A 26,693-nucleotide genomic window follows, 5' to 3' on the forward strand; every position below is an offset into this window, starting at 1 on the left:
TGAGTGTATTGTTTCCTTTGGATGTGTGGTTCATTTTAAGTTCTTTGGTTTTTTTTTTTGCAATTGTTATGTCCACAGTTCTTTTATCTATTATTCAGGACAGAGTCACTAAACAATGAAATGGAGGTTATAAGGTGGATCTAGACTATTTCAAGGATACTTTATGGACAGAGTATAAAAGTAGGTTGAATTGGCTTTTTTAGTACCTCATCCTTCTTTTGAGATTTTCTACAACAAAAACAATATAATTAAATAAAATAAAAATATTTTCTAATTAGAACGACCTAAGAAAATTGCAATGAGTAAAGCCAGATGATTTTAATAACTACGAATTAGATTGTCCCTAATTAATTAAAGACTGAAATTGTATCGATTTTTTACATCCCTTTCTTGTGCAATTTTCTACTACAACTTAATATTCAGTAATTATAACCAAATAACTAAACAGGAGCTATTAAAGTATTCTACTGTTCGTAGCATTGCCACAAAATAAGATTTGTTTTCTCCCTATTTTATATTCGTCGTTTATTAAAATCATTTTTTCGACTGCTCCGATTTTGTATGTGTATGTATGCACTTTTTAGCAATTTTGAAATATTTTGCATTTAACCAACTATAAACGTGTTTTACAAAATATATTAAAATGTATGTATATTACAAAAACGTGCCAGTAATTAAAAATACCTTTTATACAAATTCAATACCTGGGCAATTAGCACCGGACATTATAATAATATGACAAAATATAAAATTGTCGATTTGCGCAATTCCATTTTTAAGTTCCGTTTTCAATTTATTATTCGAAAAAAGTAGTATTTATTCCTCCTGCTATGTCCTGTGCCTAGAGGAAACAAAAATTGTTGACACATTTTAAACCATGATGTCCTGATGATGATGGTTTTTTTCTTTTCTATTTGTGTCTTTTGCAGGAGGCGTGCCAAAATTATATACGCATCATGGTCGTGACATCGCCAGGACGTTTATTTGTATGCGGTACAAATTCATTTCGTCCCCAGTGTCACACTTATATAATCAACGAGAACAATTATACCCTGGAGGCAAGTAAAAATGGCCAGGCTGTGTGTCCATATGATCCGAAACACAACTCTACATCGGTATTTGCTGGTGAGTACCATTGCTTTAATTTATCATTTACCACCCACAATGTTTTTTTTTTCTTTTCATATAGAAATATACAATTTGTACGCATTTTGTTATGTTTTTTACTATGTCTATGATGAATTTAAAAAGCAAATAAACGTAGAAGAGACAAATAAACAAAAATAAATATATGTTATGGTGATTTTTTGTTTTGGTATTTCATCTCTTAACTTTGGTGGTTTATAGAATGTTATATTTACATATGGCCCACACCAATCCACAGAACAGCCACTAAGGCCCAAACAACAAAATCCATGTGGCTATACCCGTCATGAATATCAAAACAGTAGAATTTACGATGATGATGATCATCATCCACAAAAGTCCACAAGATGGGACAGAAAGCAGGCCACATATAGGATGTTAAAATATTTGCAAATCATATGATGGCAAGCAATGTGTTGTTGATGATGTTGCTGCACAGTACATATTGGGCCTTCCACTGTTACTGCTGACTGTATTTTCCCATGTAGTGATGGAAGGTGGTTGGGTTGATTGCATCGCTAAAAAAATAAATCATAATAAATATTTGCAAATTTTTATTGTGTATATTTGTTTTTAAAATACTCTTCAGTGTACACAAAATAAATCCCGTTACCTCCCACTACATTTGTCATTGCCTTTATTTATGTTTGCCTTTTTATTTTTTTCTTATCCTTGCAAAGAGGAAATACCATTACTCCCTTATGAGTGCTGACAGCAAACAGAAAGGATACATTTTTACGCCATCGATTGTGTTTTTTTCCCTTAACGTGTGATAAGTAGTCACTATAACCGCATATATGAAAAGCAATTATTGCCGTTTTTTGTTAAGATATAAAAAAAGAAGTTGTGGGATTTTTCGATTGCAAGAACAGTGGAAACAGGACGTTTTGGTCACCACAATTAAAATCTTAAAAAGCTCACATTGTTGGTAAGAGTAGAGAGCTGTTATATTTATTCTTCATCGCATCACATTTTTAGATGTGGCTTAAATGCTATCACTTTTTATACCCTCCTCCATATAATGGAGGATATATTAAGTTTGTAATTCCGTTTTTAACTCTTCTTGATCAGCGCGCATTCTACATCGATATATCCACGAATTGAAGTAGGTGGATAAAATTTTGGTCAAATGTATGGTAGGTCGTGGAACTTTTGGTATTGACGTAGTCGACGCTTTAAGGAATTTGGCATTAGTCCCGTTGGTTAGTCCTAATTGGTTGCAATTTGGGATTTTGTGCTTCCAGAGGTTGAAAAACATTTCCCCCAAAAATTGTTTATAAGGTCCTCAATTTGGCTTTGTCCCCATATAACGCTACGCGTCAATTAATTTATTTAGAAGGTATTAGTCCTATTTGACCACCAAATTGTTTGCAATTAGATATTTTGTGTTTGCTGAGGCTAAAAAGTATTTCTACCACGTCCACGTTTTAGTATAGCTCCCACTTAACTCGACGAGTCACTCTCTTTAGGGAATTTTAAGGTGTTAGTTCTCTGATGTGATTGTAATTTGGTATTTTGTTTTTCCAGAGGCTAAATAATATATCTACCACGTTCAGGTTTTGATGTAGACCCTATATAATGCGACGCACTACTTTAAAAAATGTTGCAGTTGTTGGTTGTAATTTGGTATTATGTGTTTCCAGAGGCTAAAACATTTCTACCAAAAAATTTATATATATGTAGGTCAACGTTTTGATATATACCCCATATAAGGGTACCAACAGATTTAAGGTATTTTCACGTTGTAACTACATTTTCCACCTGAATTGGCTGTAACATGGCAATTGTTGTTCACAGTGGTTAAAAATTTCTCCATCGAAAATTGTGGACATACCTGCACGTTTTGATATAGCCTCCATAAGATTTAACCTGGTACTTTAATCTAACTTGGTACTTGGTCTTAGTTGCGGAATTTTTCAGAGCACGTACTTATGTTGATATAGACCCCTTAGATTTTCTTAAAGGTTGTAACCTCATTATCCCATCTTTAGGGGATAAAATTACTCCCGCAGAGAATGATTGGTACAGGTTCACGTCCTCCCGATTTTCGGTATTTGGAATGTTTTAGCCACATTATTCTCACATACATTATTTATGAATAATTGTACTCTGGCTGCCTTAAACGCACAATTTGTCCTGAATCAAGCCGACTCTTACTTTTAATTGCACTTTTATATTTTCCTCCACAATCGAATATAAAAACTGAAATGGTTTTTTCATACTTTCAGTCTTTAAACTAACGAGAGTATATACACTTTTATACGGCCAAAATGTGCCTCATCGAAATAATGATTTTAGACCCCAAGTATGATTGAACGAAATCCGTTTCAGACAATTTGCAGTCGATTTAGCAATGTCCGTACTTCTGTCTGTCTGACTACCTGGAGCGCATGATAACTGTCGAGCAGATCTGCCGCTTCGGACCAAAATTTGGCATTCGTAATATGTTGCCCAAACATAGTTTAAGGTTGAAGGTACCTCCCCCACCAAAGTTCAAAACTTTTCGCTAAAATGGTGTGCACGATAACTCTCGAAGACAATAACCGATTTGGTCCATACTTTGCGCATCGTAATATTTCTGCGAAACACAAATCGGGAAAAGTGCAGTTTAAGAGCTGCTCCCGAATCGCTTTGTAAGGTGTAAAAAAAAACCTTTGGCACCATGTGTAGTGGCTGGAGCGCACGATAACTCTCGAACGGATCAGCCGATTGGTTCTAAAAATCTGGCCTTCATAATATTTTGTACAAACTTAGTTTAAGTTCGAAGATGAGCCATATCGGTCCAATCCTTCAGTTACCTCCCCCACAAAATCTCACAACTTTTCGCTAAAATGGTGCGCCCGGTACTCTCGAAGGCAGTAACCGAGTTGGTCCATACTTTACACATCGTAATATTTTTGCGAATCTAAGACACAGTTCGAATATGGAATAAGGAAACCTCCAAAACAAAAGTTCAACATAGAACACCTCCCAAACAAAAGTTCAACATTCACACAGGCTGAGGTTATATCTCTGTCGGCAAAGCCGACTGATCCCAGCAAAAAAAAAATCATTACCAAATAATGGGTTTTATAGTACTTTTTGGTAATCTTGACACAAACCCTCTACTATCCTCTACTATCCCATTATTTTAACACGTTCGCGGACGCATAAAAACTCAGAGAGATGCATTTTTTTCGAAATTAGTTTTTTTTTGTATTTATTAATTAATTATTAATATTATTATAATTTTTTATTTATTATATTATGGATATTTATGACATCAGTCGTATAATGTACATTAATCGGAAAAACATACGATTGTATACAAGTATTCTACAAGTACTAGAATAACTGGTTATTCTATGGCCACTAAAAGTTGAAAAATAAAAAAAAAATATTAAAAATATTTATTTTTATTATTTTCCTTTATAATGGGTTACATAATGACTAACCGATCCGAATTTTTGCTGGGATACTTTTTTTAATTGTTTTTTTTTCACAAGTTGCTAAAATACGTCGAAATCCATAGGCCAAATTAACCTTTCTTTCACTTTTAGTGACCTTTAAAAAGCGAGTTGTGAAATCTGGGTTATACCTCAATATCCCCCCTTACGACTCATCTTCACTAGTTAGTCACTCAAGAAGTCATTTTGAACAGTTGTGGAGTTCAGTTTTTAACATTAATAATAGGTAATTATCAAAAATATATAATATTTTCAATAAAAACACAATGTGACCACAAAAAGCCCAACCAAAACATACTTAACAAAAGTCAATCTTTCTAATTTCCATAAAACTCTACCGAACATTTTATGAGCTTTAAAGCTAATTTTTCCACTGTGCCTCTTGAAAATTTTCACAACTACATATACATGCTGTGTTTGTTTAAATCACATCACGCATTCATTTTCATCAAACATAAAATCCATTTAACTCCATCACATGAAAACCATGAATTCATACATTTTCGGGTTATTATCAACAAAGAATCCCGCTCCACATCAGATTTATCGTAAATTATCACAGGCAGTTACATAAACCAGAGATACGAAAAAAAAACAAAACTTTGTTGAAAAGCAAACAACACCTATTTTTTAAAGGAACGAGGAAAGAAGAAAGCCGTTAGGCTGTTTGTTTTATTACCAAACCATCATAATTTGTAAATATTAAAAATTTTGCTACAAACAATTTATTTTTCACATTTCTGAGGATTGAGGGAAACAAGAAGAAAAACATTTATTGACTTTTCTTTTTTGTTTTAAGTGTGAGTTTGAAAAGTTGACGACTGAAGAGCATGAATAAACATTTGTCTTTTTATTGTTTTAGGGGATGGATAAATATTTTTATCACATTTACATGAACACTTCAGATAATGGTTTTTGGCCGTTGTTGTTGTTGTTGCTGTTGTTTATTATGGCCGTTTTGTTTGCTTGGTTGACTGGTGTTATCATGAAGCCACTAAGGAAACGATTTATTTTCATCATTTCATGCTTACGCCTAATATTCTAAATATTTTTATGACATTTTTGCTGTTGTTTTTATTATTTGTCCTTCCACCACGTTCCTTAGTTACAACTGAACATTAGACTATATTCTTTTATTGTGTATTCGTGATTGTCTCATGTATTTATCATTGCCTACGTTTTGTTTCTATTTGGAATAAACTATTCGAGCTACTTATTTTACCAATAACAAGGACATAAAATATTTTTTTTCTATTTCTAACTCGATAATTTATAGCGAAATAAATATACAAAATATAGCCAATTTTCTTGAAACTTTATGTTATGTTCATGTGATCACATTGTCAGAATCCCATTGATGTATAAACAGAAGTTGGAACTTTGTTTGCTATTAATGGTGTCCATTTTCTGAACTTGCATTCCAGTATTATTTAGTAGGGAAGCGTGGTAAATTGTTTAAGTTACGTGCAAGTTATGACCAATAATTTTCATAAATTGTCATATAAACTTTCTTCTGGTTTTAGTTTATGTGACGTTCTAAATGTGCAGAGCCTTTTTTCGCAATCTTCCATAAATGACTTACACATGAAAAGCTGGTGTTCTTTTAAATTGCCAATACGAACATATTTAGTATAGGGTCAATGATTTTTATGGTCTGTGAGTTATAGACTATTATAGAGACGTTTTAAATGGAATGTATCTTTATTTACGTTATATGAACATTAAAAATGCTGAAACGATGAAGGAAAGATTTCAACTTTCCTTTCTATACCATCCACAAGATTATGCAGGGTATTTTAAGTTTATCATTCCGTTTAGTAATTCACAGAAATAATTATATGAGAACCAACCAAGTCGTTATTATTTAAAAGCCGAATTTCTCGATTTCTGGAAAGTCGTGGCTTTGTATTTGAACTGATAATTAAATCACATTTACATATCGTCACCTGAAATGCCCAAAGAAGTAACCCTCAAAGGGTTACGTTGACGGTCACATCTTTGGGCATTTCAGGTGACGATATGTATGTTGTCATGTATTATTTATTCCTTTTAGCTCAGAACTTATGATGTCTAGTTCTCTTGTACATTAATACCATCAACCTCGATAGCATTCTAAGAAGCCAGACCAAGATCGATTTTGGAAATTACATTTATGTATACGTAAGTTTTTGCGCATTAATGGTAAACTTTTCCATGTCCAATTCGCACATATCGACCTTTTTGTAGAAAATTAACTTATGTTGAAACTGATGTATGGGGTACTGTAACTCGCGAACAGTTTTACTATACCATAACTTTTGGACGCATTTCGGTAAAATAAACTGTTTTAGCCCGATTCACCGATGGGTTTCTTAAAATAGTAATTTGAGCGGAAGCTGTGTTCGTTTTAATGTAAAAAAATAGGAAACAATCGTTGAAGGAAACTAGTTTTTTTAAGTCAATTTTCAATTAGTGGCTTTACAATACAATGTAGAGTATAATGTTCAAAGAAGAAGTTAAAGAATACACTTCAGAGAGGAAGATTCTAATGTATGATTTTTTAATATAACCAATGCATCAATCTCAAACGGATGCTGACATTTTGAAGACTGAAAAATTGGGTTTTTTGAATTTTTGCTCTAATCGGGATGCGCAACTGTACTCGTTTAAAAACTGATTATGACATTGTAGTACTCGCGATTACGCATTTTTTGATGTATAACTCGGGCGTGTAGCCTTCAAAGGTTCACAACAATCTCAGCTTAAAGTCGAAATTTTTGTGCGTAATTTGTTCTAAAAAGACAGTTTTTTGGATTCAAAATTTACAAATGCCATTCGATTTCAGTGGAAACCCGCGTGAATTTAGTTTTTTTACGTTCTGAATCTAAGAAGCCTTTGCGCGTCTAAATCCATCCACCATATCGGCGGATATGATACCCCTCAAATTTCGAAAATCTGCAAAAAATGTTTTTGAAAATATCGCGTATTTAGATGCGTTTTAGATGTGTTATTCCTACTTAGATAAATAGAGCGAAACGCATATTTAAAATGTGCGAAAACAGATTTTGAAAAACGTTCGCGAATCCGGATATATAATAAATTTTCTCTAAAAACTGAGTGCGGTGCTACATCCACCGTTCTTGATGGATCGCATTGAAATGACATAGGATGATGTATTTTTTAATGGTGATCATTGAAATCGGATGCGCATAAAATGCAAATGTACTTCGTGGAAATTATGGGCATTTTACTGTTTTTTGCACCCTAACATGCAACTGATGCTACATCGTGGTCCCCAAATGGAATTTCACAAACTGTACACCAAATAAAAGGGATTGATTCGCTGTGTTGGAAAATCGGATGCGCATCATGTCATTTTCACTATTACGCGGTTTATATGCGTTTCAAATGTTGTAATATTCAATATAACATTATTTTAATGTTATGCCACAATTGGAATTCCTTGTGATTTAATATAATGTTCTAAAAATATTCGCCAATAGGAAAACTATAAGCGAAAAATTTTTTGCAATGGAATATCTTCACTATTGGGCGAAATTTTGACGAAAAAAGACGAAGAACTGAAAAATTTTTTCTTCAACCTTTCCTATAAAACCATAAAAAAATAAAATTAGAATAACATGATTTTTATTTTTTCGTCATATTTTCTTTGTATTTTTGGAAATAACATGAATACTATAGCTCCAAACTTCACGACTTATGTTTCATTTTATTCCTCACAATGTCTGGATGCTGCTATAATTGTCTTATATATATTTTTGTAAGTATAAGCGCTATTGTTTCAAAAATATGTTTGTAAATACGTGAAATTATTTAACAAATTTTCTTTTTCGCGAATCCATTGAAGCTTTTCGAATTTTTTTTTGCATCATCGCAAAGGGTGCGAATTCAGTTTACGATAATAGGATATAACAGCTTACTATATTAAGCCGCGAATTTTTTAGAATTTTTTCTAATTAGCATAATTGAAACGGTCATATCTTTTGCGCGCAACGATCAATGTTGGTAACGAAAACAGATTTGGAATGACGATTTTTTTCTTCATCTATGTACCAAAAATCATAGATGTAGTATCAACATTTTTTTTTGATTTTTTTGAAATGGAAAATACGATTTTAGAAATTTTTGCTGATATATATAATGGTTATAATGGTTGGATTTTTTTCAATATCAGTTCTGTTGGTTTTGTAATTGGGAAGTGGCTTAAGTGGAAATGGCTCCTCTCCTCATCGTCTAACTGAAGAGTTTCCCTGAATAGCGCGTAATTTTTGAATAGGCCTCTCACTGTAGAGTGTCCCTGAATAATTATTTCATAGGTCCGTCCCTTGCCACTAGCGCTCAATAATTTGTTTACTTAACGTAATTCATTAACTAGTCCAGGGTAATTATTATAAAAAATACTAGTTCAATGCCTCATTATCTACATTCCCCACAAGAATTTCTCGCAGTTTAACTAAAACTTCACAAAGGGAATGTTTAGATTTTAATTTTTTCTTGCTTTCCGATTTACTATAGATTTTTTTAAAAAAGGTGACTGAGATGAGCTGTTAATGAAAGTAAAGAAGAACACTTTGACATGACAAAAAGAACGGTTTGTAAATGTATTTTTAGTATATTGTTTCTGACGATGAGTTCACAGCTTCAACGAACCATAAGAAGAGCATTTAAAAAGAGTAAATGAAACAAAACTCAAGAAGAAAAACGAACCAGAAAAGAACAATCAAATAAATGAAAACACTTTAAAATTGGCAGTGCTATATCAACATTGCAACTTGATAAAAGTTGAAAGAAAAATATTGAAATTGACAGCACCATCATATAATATATGTAAATAAAACCGTGAGTATACATAGAATATAATAGGTAATATATGTAGATATATAAATCCATATAAAACAGTTGGGTGATAAGTGACTGACTGACTCATCATCACCGACCAGGCAAAACATCCGCCCAGTAAAATGTTCTATGTCAAGGATGATATTTAATCATGAGTGCAAGTGATCTGGCATGTTATCTTTTTAGCATTTTCACTCATTAATTGTATATGAGCGTGACCCCCTGAAGATCAAATTCATTTTCGGATCCATAGCATAGCATTTTCACCAATGCTGTGGCATGTGGGTTTCACCAATGCTTTGACATCTCATTTTCACCAATGCTTTTACATGTCATTTTCACCAACGCTTTCACATGTTATTTTCACCAATGTTTTAACATGTCATTTTAACCAATGCTTTGACATGTCCTAGTCACTAATGCTTTGGCATGTCATTTTCGTCAACCCTCTGGCATGACATTTTCATGTCTTATTTGGAAAATGGAAAATTCTGCTTTTCTTACATTTAATTTGTAATTTTCTTATTTTTATAACAAAAATTTGGATATTTATACTCTTTTGTTTTGGAAAGAAATGATGTCGCTACTTGTAGGCATCTTCAAACCGATCTTTTAGGGATCCTTTGGGAATGAAATGTAGCGAACCAATAGGACAGACTTTTTCATCAAAATATTATTTATGTGTTATTAATTTATTTTTAATTTATAACATTGTCTTTCCAAAAGGCATTACTTCTTTCTTTTTAGATTCTTGTTCCTTTTCGTTTCGAAAATTTTGCTCAAATTTCGGGAAGTTAGATTTGATTGATTTCATTCTATGTTAGATGAAGAGCAGATAATGGAACTTTTTTTATATCAAAGAGTGCAGTCCGATTCTATTTTTAGCTCAATGATTCCTTTTTATTGCAGCGTCTGAACGACGCGCAGTGGGGTGAGATCACAAAAAACGGAGATTAATTCAAGGAAGCATTTGGATGATCTAATGTTAATATTTTTGTGAATGTTCAAGCCTCAATCAATATAACGGAACACAGTTTTGGTGCATATTAAGAGATTGGAGAGGTATTTGCGAAGCCCTCATAAATGGGTACCATAAAAATATAAAGTGTTTGTACGGTTTTGTCTACATTTCTTATTTGATTAAATCTTAATCTTCTAATATTTTCAATTATTGGTTAAGCTAATATTTGGCAATGAATTATAAAGTTAGATCAATCTTTAAATGTAGTTCCCATATAAGGGTATCTCCGGATTTTATGTATTTCGAGGGTCATGACCACATTTTTTAGTATATTTTTCTGAAAATTAGTATTTATAGTTCTGAGTGCGTAAGAATTTATTGTGAGAAAAATTTTCCATATAGGTCAATGTTTTTGTATATCTCCCATATTAAGGTACAGTAAAATTTTGTGTTTTTTGAACAATTTAGCTATAAATTGAAACTATATAATTGTTCCACAAACATCCCAGATGGGACAGGGGAGACTTCTTTCATATCAATGAGTGCACCCCGATTCATATTAGCTCAATGATATGGGACTACTGTTTATTACCGAGTCCGAACGGCGTGTCTTAAGACACCACTTGCAGAGAAGTTTACATGGCTGAAATACTCAGGAAATGTCGCCAAATTGAAACTAAAGTTGCTTAAATTGTAAATCGTGCATTTTGAAAAGATTAAAATTATTTTTACGAAACATCGTCCCCATAAATTCTCACTTTGGAATAACCTCTATACACAGGAGCAGACAAATTTGACATATTTTGAAGATCGTACCCATTCCTTTAGGAGAATTTTTACAAGGTTTGGAATAGATATCGTAAAAATTATAAGTATACATCAAAATATATTTCTTAGCAAAACATATTTCTCAGTGGTTCTATGTACATAAAAAGGACTACTTTCTGAAAAGAAATTATCCTAAATTTCCAAGAACAATATCACCCTGACGATCCATAATAGTTTGTAGTACGTAGAGTAAAAACATATAACAAAACACTAAACAAAAATACAATATACAAATAACAACCAGAGCTCCAATAACGAATACAAAATATATTATTACAAAACTCCCAGATTGTTAATGTATGACTATTTTCACCATTTCTTCAATAAAAAAATAATAATTATATTTTTCTAAAATTCTGATAACTACCTGAAGTTGACGATTCTATTCTATAATGTCTTTTGATGCACAGAAAAAAGATATTACTCTCTAAACACAAGAAAATTTAATTTTCTTATGTTACTTTTGAAATTGTGAAAAATTCTTCAACTTTAACAACGTGTAAAAAAGTAAAAAAACATATGATCTTGACATTTGGGTTAGAGACATGTAGTTTTATACCCTATAACCATGTAACGACAGTTATACCAAAAACTGAATTTCTTTTTTTTTGAATTAATCTCCGTTTTTTGAGATTTCACCCCTCTGTGCGACGTTTCGAGCTTCATGCAACACCAATTTTTTAAAAGTTGTATTTGTCTGATATACAGGAAATGTAAGACAACATTACGTGGCACAATGGTCCAGAATCTTTTGTTTTCAAAATTTTTTAAATTTGTTCAAAAATTAAAAAAATACTCCTCAGGTTTTTATAAAACTCATATAACTCATACAAAAACTCATATAATTAAAAATGTCAATTTGTGTAAAAAACGGGAAACGGTATAGAAAAAACACACATTTTACACAAGTAATTTAGTAAAAGGTTTTTTAAAGGCAATAAAACTACCTACCTAACAAAAAATAATAAACACAATATATGTTATAGTTTCCGACAAATATCTATTTCTTTTTCCAGAAATTTGGAAAAATTACGTATTTTCCAAAATTTGAAATCAAATGTCGTCTATATGAGCATGCCACACCCACACCTTCCAATATTTTGACCTTATTTCTGGTTTACTTATTTTCAATATAATTATTATCGAATCCCAAATGTAAATTCACAATCGGTGACTGAATGTCGGAAAAAAATCTAACAAAGAGAGGCTAATAACGTAGAGCACGAGTTATATTTATTTATTTATTTCATGTTTATACTTATAACTAAATTACAAGTATAAAGGGAGAGTGAAGCCATGACTGCAGAGGTCTTAGGCTTACACAGGTAACTACATATTGTACAATTATGATATTATTAATATCTTATTTTAAGTAATTACATATAATGGTGAGAAATTTTAAATGGAGTAATAAAGGTTACAAGTTTTCAGAAAATTAATAAGAACATTTTTGTTATTACTTAAGTTTTTTAAAATATCAACAACATTTGTATGTTGAAGATGATTTTTTTCTAGAGTTTTTAAGTTGGGACATGTTACAAAGTGTTGTATAGTAGATGTTGTAAGTTTGCAAAGGCAACATAGTTTATCTTTTTGTTTGTCTAGTATGTGATCGTGCGTAAGTTTGCAGTAACCAAGACGCAAACGAAGGGTTACAATTTCATCTTTTCTTGTCAGCGAATTGTTTACCCGAAGATAGTCGAACATGCAGCTTTTGTCAGAGTTTAGTGATTTGTACCAGTTGGAAGTCATATCCCAGATTTCGTTCCGTTTCAAATGGAAGATTGATTTAAAGAATTTATTTATATCTGTTACTGAGAGATTTTCAGTAGCGGTTAATGGTCTATGAACCGCCAATTTTGCGGCTTTATCAGCTATTTCATTACCAGATATGTTTTTATGCCCTGGCACCCAAATGAGTTTACACTTAGGGCTTTGCTGGATTAGGATGTTCCTGATGGAAGATATATAAAAATCGGTATTGTTGAGGTTTGAGATTGAGTCTAAAGTAGACAAGGAGTCAGTGAATATAGCATATTTTTTATTATTTTTTCTTGCATACTGAAGAGCTTCATGTATAGCTATAACTTCGGATGAAAAAGATGAACTGTATTCAGCTAATGTCGAGATTTTCATAATATGTTGGTTTTCAATCACGCTAAAAGCAACATTATCTTTATATTTGGAACCATCCGTGTATAGGAAAGTATATCCTTTTAAGTTTTCCTCAATAATTTGTAATTCGTTTTGATATACTTCATTGATGGTATGATCCCTATTGTACCTTCTTAAAGAGGTATCAATAAGAAGTGGGTCGAATTTCCAATATGGTTTGAAAGTTATATTTGACTTTTTATTAAATGGAATATTCCTCACAAATGGATACTATGCGATTTAAGACTGAGTCCGTTGATTTAAAAATATTTGTTTTGTTTACTTTGTTTAAAAGTTGTAGTAAAGGCGAACCATCATTTATAAGGATTGTTTTGAAGAGCTTACAAGTATATAAGTTTTTGTAATTTTCTATGGTGGATAAGTTCGCTTCAAACAGCATATTTGCAATTTTTGTTGTCCGGTGTGCACCAAGACACATTCTTAAAGCTGAATTAAAAATAGTTTGTATTTTGTTTATGTTTCTTTTAGAGGTATTGCCATACAGGTAAATGCCGTAGACTATTTTAGATAATATCAATGGATTTATTAATGAAACCAATGATGTGGTACTACAGCGGAATTTTTTGTTTGAGAGACATTTCAAAATATTAAGTTGTTTATTTAATGAAATGGTTAAGTGATTTACATGATTGTCCCAATTATAACGCTTATTGAAAACTATTCCGAGTATTTTTAGATTATCAACAGACTGTATCTGGAAAGTGTTAGATTTTAACATTGGAGTGCAATTCTTCTTTCTGCATATGTGTAGATGTTTACATTTATTTAAGGAAAGTTCTGCTCCGGAATATTCACACCACTCTTCAATGTCGGACACTAAAGAGTCAATGTTTATATCCTGCTTACAGTTTCTTCCTAGCTTTTTTATTATCACAAAATCGTCAGCGTATGCAAAGAAGTCTAAATTTTTGTGTAACTGTATTGATTGTGACAGTCTGTTATAAGCTATGAGGAAGAGGATGACTGAAAGAGGAGATCCTTGGGGGATTCCAATTTCAAGTTTCATTCCTTCTGAAAAAGAGGTGTTTACTCTGACTCTTATTTTCCTATTCAACAGATAATTTCGAATATAGTTATATATTTTAGGTCCAATTTTCCAATCCTCGAGTTGGTTTAAAATGGTGTGGATTCCGATTTTGTCAAAAGCTTTTGCAAAATCTAGAGATACAATTGACAGATGACTACTGGTTCTAAGAGATCTTGTTATAAAATAGTCGATATAAATAAGAGGATCTGATATTGATTTTCCCTTTTTAAAACCAAATTGGTTATTATTTATCAACTTGTTTGTAGTTACGAACCACCAGAGGCGGTTGGCCATGATTTTATCAAGTATTTTTGAGCAACATGGATTCAGGGAAATTGGACGATAGGAAGTTATTGATGTTTTATTGCTATTTGGTTTTAAAATAGGAATGATTAAACTATTTTTATATAATTGCGGAATAAATGTTGAAAAAATATCATTGTATAAATTGAGGATTCTTGTTTTTGTCGTGTGAGATAAATTATTTATCATTTTATATGTTATACCATCTATTCCCGGTGTTTTTCCTTTAAGTTTTCTCATTGCGGAAGAAAACTCTATGAAGGATATTTTATTTTCTATCATTTCAGCACTTTTACAAGGTGTCAAATGTTTGGGACCTTGATGTATTATATTCTTGGCATTTTGAAATGTTTGGGGGAAATTCGAGTCGAGTGACAAGTCGGACCAATGTTTGCAAAAGGCATTTGCAATGTCATGATTATCTGTAATTGTTGTGTTGATGCTGTCAGAAATGCAGTGGATCCCAGTTTTGGGATTTATTCCACAAAATCTTCGGATGTTCGTCCAGACTTTACCTGATGGAGTTTGTTGGTTAATTTCAGCTGTATATTGTTCGATTGACGCTTTTTTAGAAAGTTTAAGTTTTCTTTTATAAACTGCGTTCAGTTTTTTATACTTAATAAGGTTTTCATTTGTACAATTTCTTTTAAACTGATTAAAAAGATAGTTTCTTTCCTTTTTCAAGTCGTCTAGCTCTCGATTCCACCACGGAACAAAGGGTTTTTTTTTAATAAGAGGATATCGTGGGATGGCTTCATTTGCTGCTTTAAGTATAATTTTTTGTACATTGGCTGCTTCTTTATTAATGTTAGAACTTAATGGACATTCAGCGCAATATTTATTGGATAGGTCTTGATATGTATTCCAGTTCGCTTTATTTGTGTTAAATAGTGCTTTGTAGTGCATGTTGTTTTCTGTTTTATTGGAAAAGAAACATGTTGTTAGAATTGGGTAATGGTCACTACCATGAAGGTCGGTGTCTATTTCCCAGTTCGTGTGAATGGCAAGAGAAGATGATGCAAATGTTAGGTCAATATGGGTAAAGGTTTTGTGTGTAGAAAAGTGTGTTGGGGATCCCCACAAATTATGCCAGCAATTCATATCACCTGTGATTAGAAGAGGATAATATGAAGGCTGGTAAATTTGTTCGAGGTCTGAAAGGGAATATTTTTTTAAAGGGTTAATATATGTTGAAAATATAGTAAACGTTTGCTTGGAAAATACTTTTACTGCTACAGTATCAAGATTATCAAAGGTGGCGATGTATTCGTGCTGTATGGAGTTATGTATCAACAAAGCAGAATTTTTGGACTTGTATAGGTAAAAGTTAATTGGTATAGGTATAGGGTATGTGGTTTTAAAATGTGTCTCTTGCAAGGACACTATTGATGGATTCATTTTTTTAATAAGTGTTTGTAGTTCGCAGTAATTGTTATTGTAACCTTTTATATTCCATTGGAGTATCTTAAGAGTCATAAGAGAAAATAAATGGATTATAATTCAAATGTGTATAAAGAGTACTTGTAAAATTTAAGAGAACTACAAAATAAAATAAGAAAATGAATACGTTGCAGATGTATGATATGAGATCATAGTATTTATAGTAGGGGTGAGCACGCCTGTGTGCTAGCACACAGGCAAATTGTGAAAACGTACTCTTAGTTTTTTGTGAACCATAAACAATTAAAAGTTTATGCAATTTTTTATTTATATTTTTTAATAATTTGCATTGTGCACGATTTTAGACAACATTAATGTTCAAAAAATGTTGAAATAAGTAATGAAACATCAAGAAAAATTAAATATTAATTCTCTCTTAAATTAGCCTCTCTCTCGATTTTGCTCAGCTCTGATTTATAGGTTGTTAAGCAATAATATGATGTTAAACAAATATGTGAGTAAATGAGTAAAGTAAATAAATAAATGAGTAAAGTTACATACGAGAAAAAATTGCTATAAGAAATTTTCTTGAAAGAGACATAAAAAGAGCAATACGTATAGGCATATTTATAATTCAATATTCTCTCAAACAATGTATACTCATCATTTATAAAAGTAATTGAGTAAAATAGTAATGGAAAAAGAGATTTAAAAGACATTTGAGTAATTGAGTACATAAATTTCCCGTTACAGAGAAAATATAGTGTTGTTGTTGCTGTTTTACTCATCTGAATCATTGTTGTCACTTTTGCAATGTTTTTTGCATCATTGGATAGCGATGTTTTAATCTCTTTTAGAGTTCTTTTTGAGGTATTTCTAGGGAGAATCTGTATTTTTTTCTCATTTGGTTTTTTAGTGTCCACTAATGGTATTTGAGATGTTGTTTTCCTTGCTGTAATGGTTTTAATTCATCATCAGAGATGTGTTCCAGTTCACCACAAACAATACAGGTAGCATCTTTTGTACAAAATTTTGATGAGTGGCCATAACGTTGACAATTTCGGCATCTTAAGGGTAATGGAATGTACGGTCGTATATTGGCTGATTCATAGCCAATTTTTAATGACTCAGGAAGATTGGCGGTTGAAAAGGTGGTAATATGAAGACCTGTTTCAACAAGATCTTCTTCTTTTTTCTTCATTATTTTTTTAACAGCAATAACATTTTGCTGTTTTAGTTCAGCCAGAATCTCTTCTTCTGGAATATCTCGGAGGTCATTACTGTAAATGACCCCTTTAGCGTAGTTGAGGTTACTGTGCTCAGTAACCTTCACTTTGATATCAGGCGACAAAGATATTAGTTTAACAAGCTTAGTTGCTTGAGTTGCATTTTTTGTCTTTAGCAGTAGATCACCACTTCTTAGTTTTTTGCAAATATCTATTTCACCGCAAACACTGTCAATCACTTTTTTGATGAAGAAAGGAGAAACTCCTTTTAATGTTTCTTCGCTTTCTATCCTGGACATTAGTAAAAATTTTGGTCCAATAGATAATATTGATAATAGTCTATTATTATCGAATTCATATTGTAGTTTAGTTGATTGTTTTTCGGTTTGTTGTTTGCTCATTATGAGAAAATCGGTAAAACAGACGGGAGAGAATGAGAATGCGCACGTTCCCCTGTGGGGATGAAAATTTCAATTGTCGCAATTTAAGTAGTCCAGAACTAGTTCTAATCAGTACTAGTACAAATATTGGCCCCTAAGTAATGCGAAGAAAACCAATTGACACCTTTTTGTCCCCAAGTAAACGAAAGGGCGTCAATTGCGACTTAATTAACTTAACTTAAACGACGAGTTGTATAATAATTCACATTTACATTTTCTTCATAACTTTAATATAAATGAAGCATCCAATAACAGAAGCTAGTGTTGATGGACTGAATATCTTCGTACATATTGTTCTGGTATAAAAAAGGAATACGAAGGAAATATGCAAATCCCCCTCTTCTTCTCTCTACCCGCTAGCAATTCCAATTGCCGCAATTTAAATAGTCCTATACTAGAGGTAAGTGGTACTAGTTCACAATTGACCCATGCGAAGGGAACCAATTGACACCTATATATCCCCAAGTAAACGACGAAGCGTCAGTTGTGACTATTTCCCACCACTTTTTTTATAAATAAACTGGTATATGACTGTAAACCTGGAACTAGTACAATACCACCTACAGGTAATGCATAGAGTGTCAATTGGTTACCTCTATGACATCCCCATGTTAAAGTTTACAGTTGAGTGCACTGTGAGGGGTGAGAAGTGGAACTAGTTACTGTAACGCTGAGAATCGACGAGTTTCCGATGCCGATCTAGCCCATCGCTCAAGCGGGTCGTTAACGTTCACAGTCAACAAGAGACTGCACGAGTTATATATTGCTGTGGTTTTCAAATAAAACTACATATTTCGACTTATGTACTTGAAAAACATTAAATATTTGTCTATTGATTTTCAGATTTGTATGTTAATTTTAAAATTATACATATTTTGCTTATAATATTTTTTTCCTCTGGCAAATAAAATAATCAACAAACCGTATATTTACTCCCGTGATAATTATTAATAAGTCAACATGACTTTATACTATCTTATCTATAATTAGAACTGTTTCTGTACAGAATATTTTCCAAAATTACTAAAATGTATGGTATTTTTATCGTGCCACAAAGTACATACTTTTTTATTTATGGATTTAGGATAGATTGTTTCAACTGCATAACACCCTAGAGCTTAATATATGGGGTAGAATATTATTCCATTGGAAAATGTACACTCTCGATTATCGTGTTTCCTATGTCTATCCTAGAATTTAAATAACAATTTATTTTTAGTCATTTATGATCGAATTCATTGAAAACTTCGCTATCAATTTCTTAATAAATAAATTTAATTAAACTTTCTTTAGGTATTATCCTTTTTTAAAGAAAAAATGCACTTGTAAGGTTGAAAAATGCATTTACCTTATATATAAGGTATATGTATATAAAAGGGAAACATGTAAATGAACAAAATCATTAATTTTACATTAAAAACATCGAAACACATATCAATATACTTATTTTTGTCATCATAGAATTCCTTTTGTTGAGGTTGCTTCCAATTTGTTTCTGCAACATTCATTGTTAACACTCACGGCATTCATATTTGTTACATATTCCTTAGTGTTGTGGACATTTATATGAAGATAAAAATGTACGTTTGCATATCCTGTTATCCTGCAGGGTGATAACACAACTTACAACTCCAATACATGCATATACATACATATGTTTGCTACATCATGTACATGAAACACATAAAGAAGCTTCCGCTTGTTTCCTTAACATTTTTTTCTTCATCATTGTGTTTTCTTTTCTTTGAACTTTTCATAGCCTTTGACGGAAATTTAATGATTTCAACCGTAATATATCATTTATTCTGGGTTTTATGCAATTTACGTAGTGCATGTTATACATATGTATATCACAGCATCGTCCGTTAATGAAGCAATATCATACGTGTTGAAGTCATGCGTATAAAAGCTATTGGCAATGATCCTTGGCATGAATTTTAATGGTATTTACCTTTAATGTAAAACATAATTTGTAATTTCCTTACGCATTTAATGCCGTATTTATGGTGTAACATGAAAAACCCTAAATGCCTGCATGTTTTACCTTTGATTTTAAGAACAATTCAAAATATTTGAGAATAACAGCTGTTATTTCACCGGGAGATAAGTTTTTTAATATTTAATTAAATTGAAAAATTGGAATTAATTAAAGGAATATAATAAACTTAATTTGACAAGAAAAATATAATACCCTACTCCCTTCGCCTTTCTCCCAATAGACATCGGCTATATAATCTCATTAGGCGCTAACAAAATATATTTTATTGCATGTTCACATTTTGTTTTTACATGGATTATGGTAATTCATTCATTTACTGGAGTGGAGCTACAAATCAGCTGTTTTTATTATCCGTATTACCATTACGCCTGTATCGATTCATGACTGCAATAATGCAGCTCGTAATATTGTTTTGCTTTTTGCGACGATTTCTTTCCTTCACACTTACTGGGAAGCAGTAATATTTGTATTCAGGCAGGACTATCCGTGATTGCTTATTTGATTCGCAGCTACCCGAAAACACAATTCCACACGAATATACCCGAGAACAAGTTACGGAAGTCATGCCAGAATTTTTTACTTTCAAAAGTCTTCGATTGTAAAGCTCATCTCCAATGCAAAATGACCTTCGCCCCAACAGACAAAATTTTCAAAAAAAAAAAGGAAATAAATAAATTAATCATCTTGAGCCAGGCAGGGGTCTGAACCCACGTCCTCAAAAACATATGAAAAATGTTATCACGACGTGTTAGCGTTCATAGCTAGACTTATGACTTCCGAAGGCTGCGCTAAAAAAGCCTTTGTCGTGGAAGCCTTTTAAAAATCAAAGATCGATGACAAAACTTAGTCTCTTAATTACAATATTGCAGTTACAGTATTACAATAACTTCAGATAAGTGTAAGTTTCGAAGCATCGGCAGCGAAGCCACTCCACAGCCGATAATATGTCTGATGAGCTGCCTAAACCAATAGCGAAATAAGGTCACATAATTTAGTAGATGTGTGGGTTCGGACTTTCGGCTTTCAATTGAAAAAATCTTCAATCATAAAGTCTTCGAAAGCATATGAAAACTGTTATCATGACGTGTTAGCGTTCAAAGTCAAACTCATAAATTCCGAAGGCTGCGCTAAAGAGCGTTTGTCGCGGAAGCCTTGGCAAAGCATAGTCTCCAAATAGCCCAGCAAAATAGACATGCGTATAACAGGAAAATAGCAAAAATTCCCACAGAGCTGAATTTTGATGGAGAGCTAGGGTTCACCATTAGAAGCAATGTCCTAAAAGTCCCCATCGATCCCATGTGTGTAAAACAAGTTATTCGGGGTCAAGGTCATTTTTTGAGGCATTATTCATTGTTTTTAATTTTTCTCAAAAACGGTTTCTTTCCTTCACACTTACTGGGAAGCAATAATATTAGTATTCAGGCAGGACTATCCGTGATTGCTTATTTGATTCGCAGCTACCCGAAAACACAATTCCACACGAATATACCCGAGAACAAGTTACGGAAGTCATGCCAGAATTTTTTACTTTCAAAAGTCTTCGATTGTAAAGCTCATCTCCAATGCAAAATGACCTTCGCCCCAACAGACAAAATTTTCAAAAAAAAAAGGAAATAAATAAATTAATCATCTTGAGCCAGGCAGGGGTCTGAACCCACGTCCTCAAAAACATATGAAAAATGTTATCACGACGTGTTAGCGTTAATAGCTAGACTTATGTCTTCCGAAGGCTGCGCTAAAAAAGCCTTCGTCGTGGAAGCCTTTTAAAAATCAAAGATCGATGACAAAGCTTAGTCTCTTAATTACAATATTGCAGTTACAGTATTACAATAACTTCAGATAAGTGTAAGTTTCGAAGCATCGGCAGCGAAGCCACTCCACAGCCGATAATATGTCTGATGAGCTGCCTAAACCAATAGCGAAATAAGGTCACATAATTTAGTAGATGTGTGGGTTCGAACTTTCGGCTTTCAATTGAAAAAATCTTCAATCATAAAGTCTTCGAAAACATATGAAAACTGTTATCATGACGTGTTAGCGTTCAAAGTCAAACTCATAAATTCCGAAGGCTGCGCTAAAGAGCGTTTGTCGTGGAAGCCTTGGCAAAGCATAGTCTCCTAATAGCCCAGCAAAATAGACATGCGTATAACAGGAAAATAGCAAAAATTCCCACAGAGCTGAATTTTGGTGGAGAGCTAGGGTTCACCATTAGAAGCAATGTCCTAAAAGTCCCCATCGATCCCATGTGTGCTAAACAAGTTATTCGGGGTCAAGGTCATTTTTTGAGGCATTATTCATTGTTTTTAATTTTTCTCAAAAACGGTAAGACTTAGCAAAAGCCGGCTAAAGTAAACGGCTAAAGTAAACTTGTCTACAAGAGTGGTCTTTATGATTTTTAAAAAAGAGTTACCATTTTCCAGATATGGCGATCTAAAGGTCAAATAAAAAATTAGCCGCGAAAGTACATTATGAGGTTAACCGGTTAAAGTAACGACACTATGTGTTAGGTACTTCCATAAGCTTTCAACCGATATCTACTTTGCAGTAATCGGTTCAGTAGAACCGGGTCTAACCCGTTCAGCGCAGCAAACAATACCTTCGGACAAAACTTGAATAAAAAATCGGAGAGTTTTCGTTGGGGTTGTTCCCGTTGGGCTTTCGATTACACATGTGGGTTAAATGGGCTTTTTTGCATAAAATGACTCTAACATTGAATAACTCTACTAAACACGCTCCGATTTTGTTGGAATTTTTTTAAAAGATAGGTACAATTTCGCTCTTCAAGAAAATATATATTTTGTGGGAGGACAGACCTTCTACTTTGCTTATTTTAGCCGGTTCGTATGAATATGTACATATTTCCCTTATAAGTGCATAAAAATCATGTGTTTTTTTAGAACAGCTATATCTCAAGACTCGTACCGTCTAGGAAAAAAAATTATAAAAATCAAACTTGTAGATAATTTTTCTGTCTACAATATTTACTTTAGTCACTTTTTGATTAGATCAACCGTTAAAAAAAAATCCGAAAACCAAAAACCCTTAAATTTGACCTTTGACCCCGAATAACTTTTTTCGCACACATGGGATCGATGGGGACTTTTAGGACGTTGCTTCTAATGGCAAGCCCTAGCTCTTCACCAAAATTCAGCTCTGTGGGAATTGTTGCTATTTCAATGTCTATTTTGACTGGGCAATAATTCCAATATTGCAGTTACAGTATTACAATAAATTCCGATAAGTGTAAGTTTCGAAGCATTGCCAGAGAAGCCACTCCACAGCCGATAATATGTCTGATAAGCTGCCTAAACCAATAGCGAAATAAGGTCACATAATTTAGTGGTTGTGTGGGTTCGAACCTTCGACTTTCTTTTTTCACTTGAAAAAATATTCGATCATAGAGCTCAACTCCAATTAATATTAAAATGATCTTTGCCCTAACAGGTAAAATTTTGAAAAATACATATCTCAACTAATGTAATGAAATAATCCCCACTCATGAAATTTCAAACACCACTTATTGATATTTTTCTTATGATTATGTCATTCATAAATGCCCATTACATATAGTTTGTTTCGCATAAGTCTTCGAGTGGATTTATTCAAGTATTATTAAAATGAAATAACATTACACCCTGGCCATCAATGATTTTTACACAGGGTGTAATAACACAGTACACACCCCTTTAATATAATTTAATTGCGAATATCCACATTCATTTTTATTACGGCCTTTCCTTCTAACCAAGAAGTTATTATTATGTACTGCAGAATTTCAATGTAGAGAGTTAATCGTAATAACATGGCAATCAATGGTACGTAATCAAATAGACTTCTTTAACTTAACAAAGATAAGTGCTACATTTTTCTCTAATTTTGCGTATGATTGTAATTTATTTTATTTACACAGTTTTATCCCTGAATATTTTTCCCTTTATATTTTCCCCTTTTTGCTGGAAGCAAAAAAATCTTCTTTTCATCTTTAATTGCATAATCTATTAATTATTTTACAAGTATACACATACACATATTTCCTATCTTTTATTGCATTATTTTATTTGATTTGTATACTCAGCGTAAATAAGCAGAAATGAGTGAAAAACAACGTAAATGCAAAGAGCTGTTTAAATATTTCAAGTAAAAGTTCGTTGCTTGCTTACGTTGCATTCTCTAGAATCGTTTTCAGCAAATAAAATTACATTCATACCGCTTATTACCAGCTCAACTTAACAAATAGTTTTTTACCCTGCAATTCCATTTTGCAACGGGAATGGTGAATTTGTACATTTATCCAAGTTCAAAGAAATGAAGTGGGGTAAATGTCCAATATTAAGCATTTCCTTAAATCAAATGAATTTTAAATACCGAATTTCAATGTTACCGTTAGCATACAATGACTGGGGTCAGATATACACATTAAAAAGGATGGGGACATCTGTATTTATCTGGTATATCTAAATCGATTTCAACCAAATTTGGGTATTATTTGTCCTTTATATAATCCGTATGCATTAGAGATCATCATTAAGTACACTCAAGTGTTTTTGGGTCTTCTGATTTTTGATACAAGTGTTTTCTTGCTCTCAAGTATATTTTCCATTACCACAAAAAACACTTACGGCGCTTCACGGCCGTTGCGTGTGCAAACAGAGTAAAATAAGTGTCCATCCTATTTTGCACTGTATACAAAACTCGCAAGTGCTGTCTAATTTCAGATAATTTGCCAAGTGGCTTAACAAGTGGAAGCACATCCAACACTACAAACATTATAAAAATTATCATGTTCTATGTTCGGATTATTCCGTGTACTTTTGTATACTCCTTACATTGTTTCTTTCTTCTAACGTTTTAAAGTCCTAGCCACTACTAGAAAATGCAAAGTTATTGCTTTTATTTTTTATAATTAATAATCAATTTGTAATTTTACAGTTACATACATAAAGGAAAAACTGAGACCCTGCCAACATTTTTTCAATTTTTGGAAGATTGTTCGCTTAGATTAATCTTCTGTGATTCCCCACGGCGATCATTGGGTGATTGTTTACATTTTTTTCTTACATTTTTCAAATGATCGCCGTTGGGAATCACAGAAGACTCTTCTGGAAGAGCAACAGATGATTGTTACTAAAATTTTTGATTTTGTTGCATATAATTCTCATATACACTTTCTTCAGAACTTCGATATAAATGGCACGTGTAATATTATGAGTATTGACAAACCACACATGTCCAGGTTTTGCAAAGTTTAACCAAAAGACAACATATTGACTGAGGAAACAGTACTGAGTACACAGTGCCTATAACAAATAACCACAACATAAAGGAATAATTAAAAACCATAACAAAGCAGAAAAGAAAAGCAGAAAACTAAACAACAAATAAAAGAAACAAAAAAACAATTGTTCTATTCTTTTTTTAATTTTTCTTTACATGTTGATCTTCTGAAGATCTTCCAGATAATTAATCTGCGATTCTTCCTCGCGATTCGCTTCCCGGACACAGTTACTTTATGTCGGCGATTCGCAGGTTATCATTAGGCGCGCTCTTCCGCGATTAAATTGATCTTCCCCGCGAATCGCAGATTATCTTTAAGCTATTAAAAATTTGAAAACATGTTTGCAGGGGAATGACGTATTGTTATAACAAAACAAATTGTATAAACAAACAAAACAAAAGAAGCCATTTTTCGTGAATTTTTTACTAAAGAGATACCAAACTTTTTTAGAAGATTTTTTTTATCTAAAAGATCACATCTTGAGCTACTTTCGGAAAATTTTTGTTGAAAAATATTGCACAATTCGAAAATACTCCGTGAGAACATTCCGTCGACTATACTTTGTTTTGTCTATGTCTGTACTTTAAAAAACGTTTGTAAAATTTGGAAGCAAAGATCACAACAATGCAAAAATAATAAAAAGTATCTCTTTGCTCTCACTCTCTCAGTGAACATAAGACAATCGGTTGTTGATAAGGCTTCAAACAACAATAAATGTAATTGAGTACCAAAAACGGCAAAGCATACGCGAGTGTCCAAAAGTACCCATTTTTAGATAACTTATTTTTTGAGAGAAAAGTGATACTTATACTCATTTTTTAAGTGGCAAGCCACATTTATACTTGTTTTTGTTTTTTGCAAGTGGCTCATGAGTGTCGAAATCAGACACTTACGCATTTCTATGGTACGTATGTTCAAAATTTCTTCTTAAGATTATGGATATTTGGTGCATCACATTATCCAAAAAAATTGCATGTATTAACATTATTAAGAAGGATTGTAAAATTTGGAATACAAATAGTTTTACCATTGACACTCTTGTTCTATTATTCTTCTTCATTTTCATATTTCCATGAATATGCATATGCACATTGTTATGCTTACTTCATAACGATGTACATTTTTTGCATGTGTTCTGTATGAAAAAATGGGTAAAACGTTTTCGTATATATGAATATTGGCGCGTCATTTAATTGCATATGTAAATTAATTTTGCATATAGAATATTCATTCTTCTTCGCTACAGTTACCACACATCAAACACTTATTTCATGCACACCCATACACATTCTTAAGAAGGATACATGGTACTTTCCGAATAACGAAATTGCGTTGGTACGAAATTGTAGTTTTCACACATAAAAATTAATGATTTTATTCTTTATCATTTCTTGGAATGCAGTTTATTATGGAAACACGAGATTCTGTGTGTATGTTCCATTCATTGAAGAACATTTTAAATTACATTTATTGGGTGGTTATCAATGGTGTCAAAACCCACAATTAGACAAATAGGCTCCTTATACGTAAGTCCTAATTAGGAATTTGTTATTTTTTTGAAAAATAAATCTGTCGTGCACACAAAATACAGCCTCATCAGCATTTTCCAATACCTATGACTCAGATGCATGTATCTGTGTTTTTTAGC

The 26,693-nt window shown here is 32.5% G+C and overlaps 1 protein-coding gene across 1 annotated transcript in view; it reads left to right on the plus strand.

Annotated features, from left to right (window-relative positions):
- Positions 1-26,693, plus strand: part of Sema1a (semaphorin 1a) — a 776,225-nt gene that overhangs the window by 611,652 nt on the left and 137,880 nt on the right. The window contains 1 exon segment of the mRNA XM_073968138.1: positions 930-1,125. Coding sequence (XP_073824239.1) covers positions 930-1,125 — 196 coding nt within the window.

The sequence above is a fragment of the Musca autumnalis genome, unplaced genomic scaffold (genome assembly GCF_047663935.1).
Source record: "Musca autumnalis isolate F117 unplaced genomic scaffold, ASM4766393v1 scaffold_2, whole genome shotgun sequence".
Taxonomy (NCBI): domain Eukaryota; kingdom Metazoa; phylum Arthropoda; class Insecta; order Diptera; family Muscidae; genus Musca; species Musca autumnalis.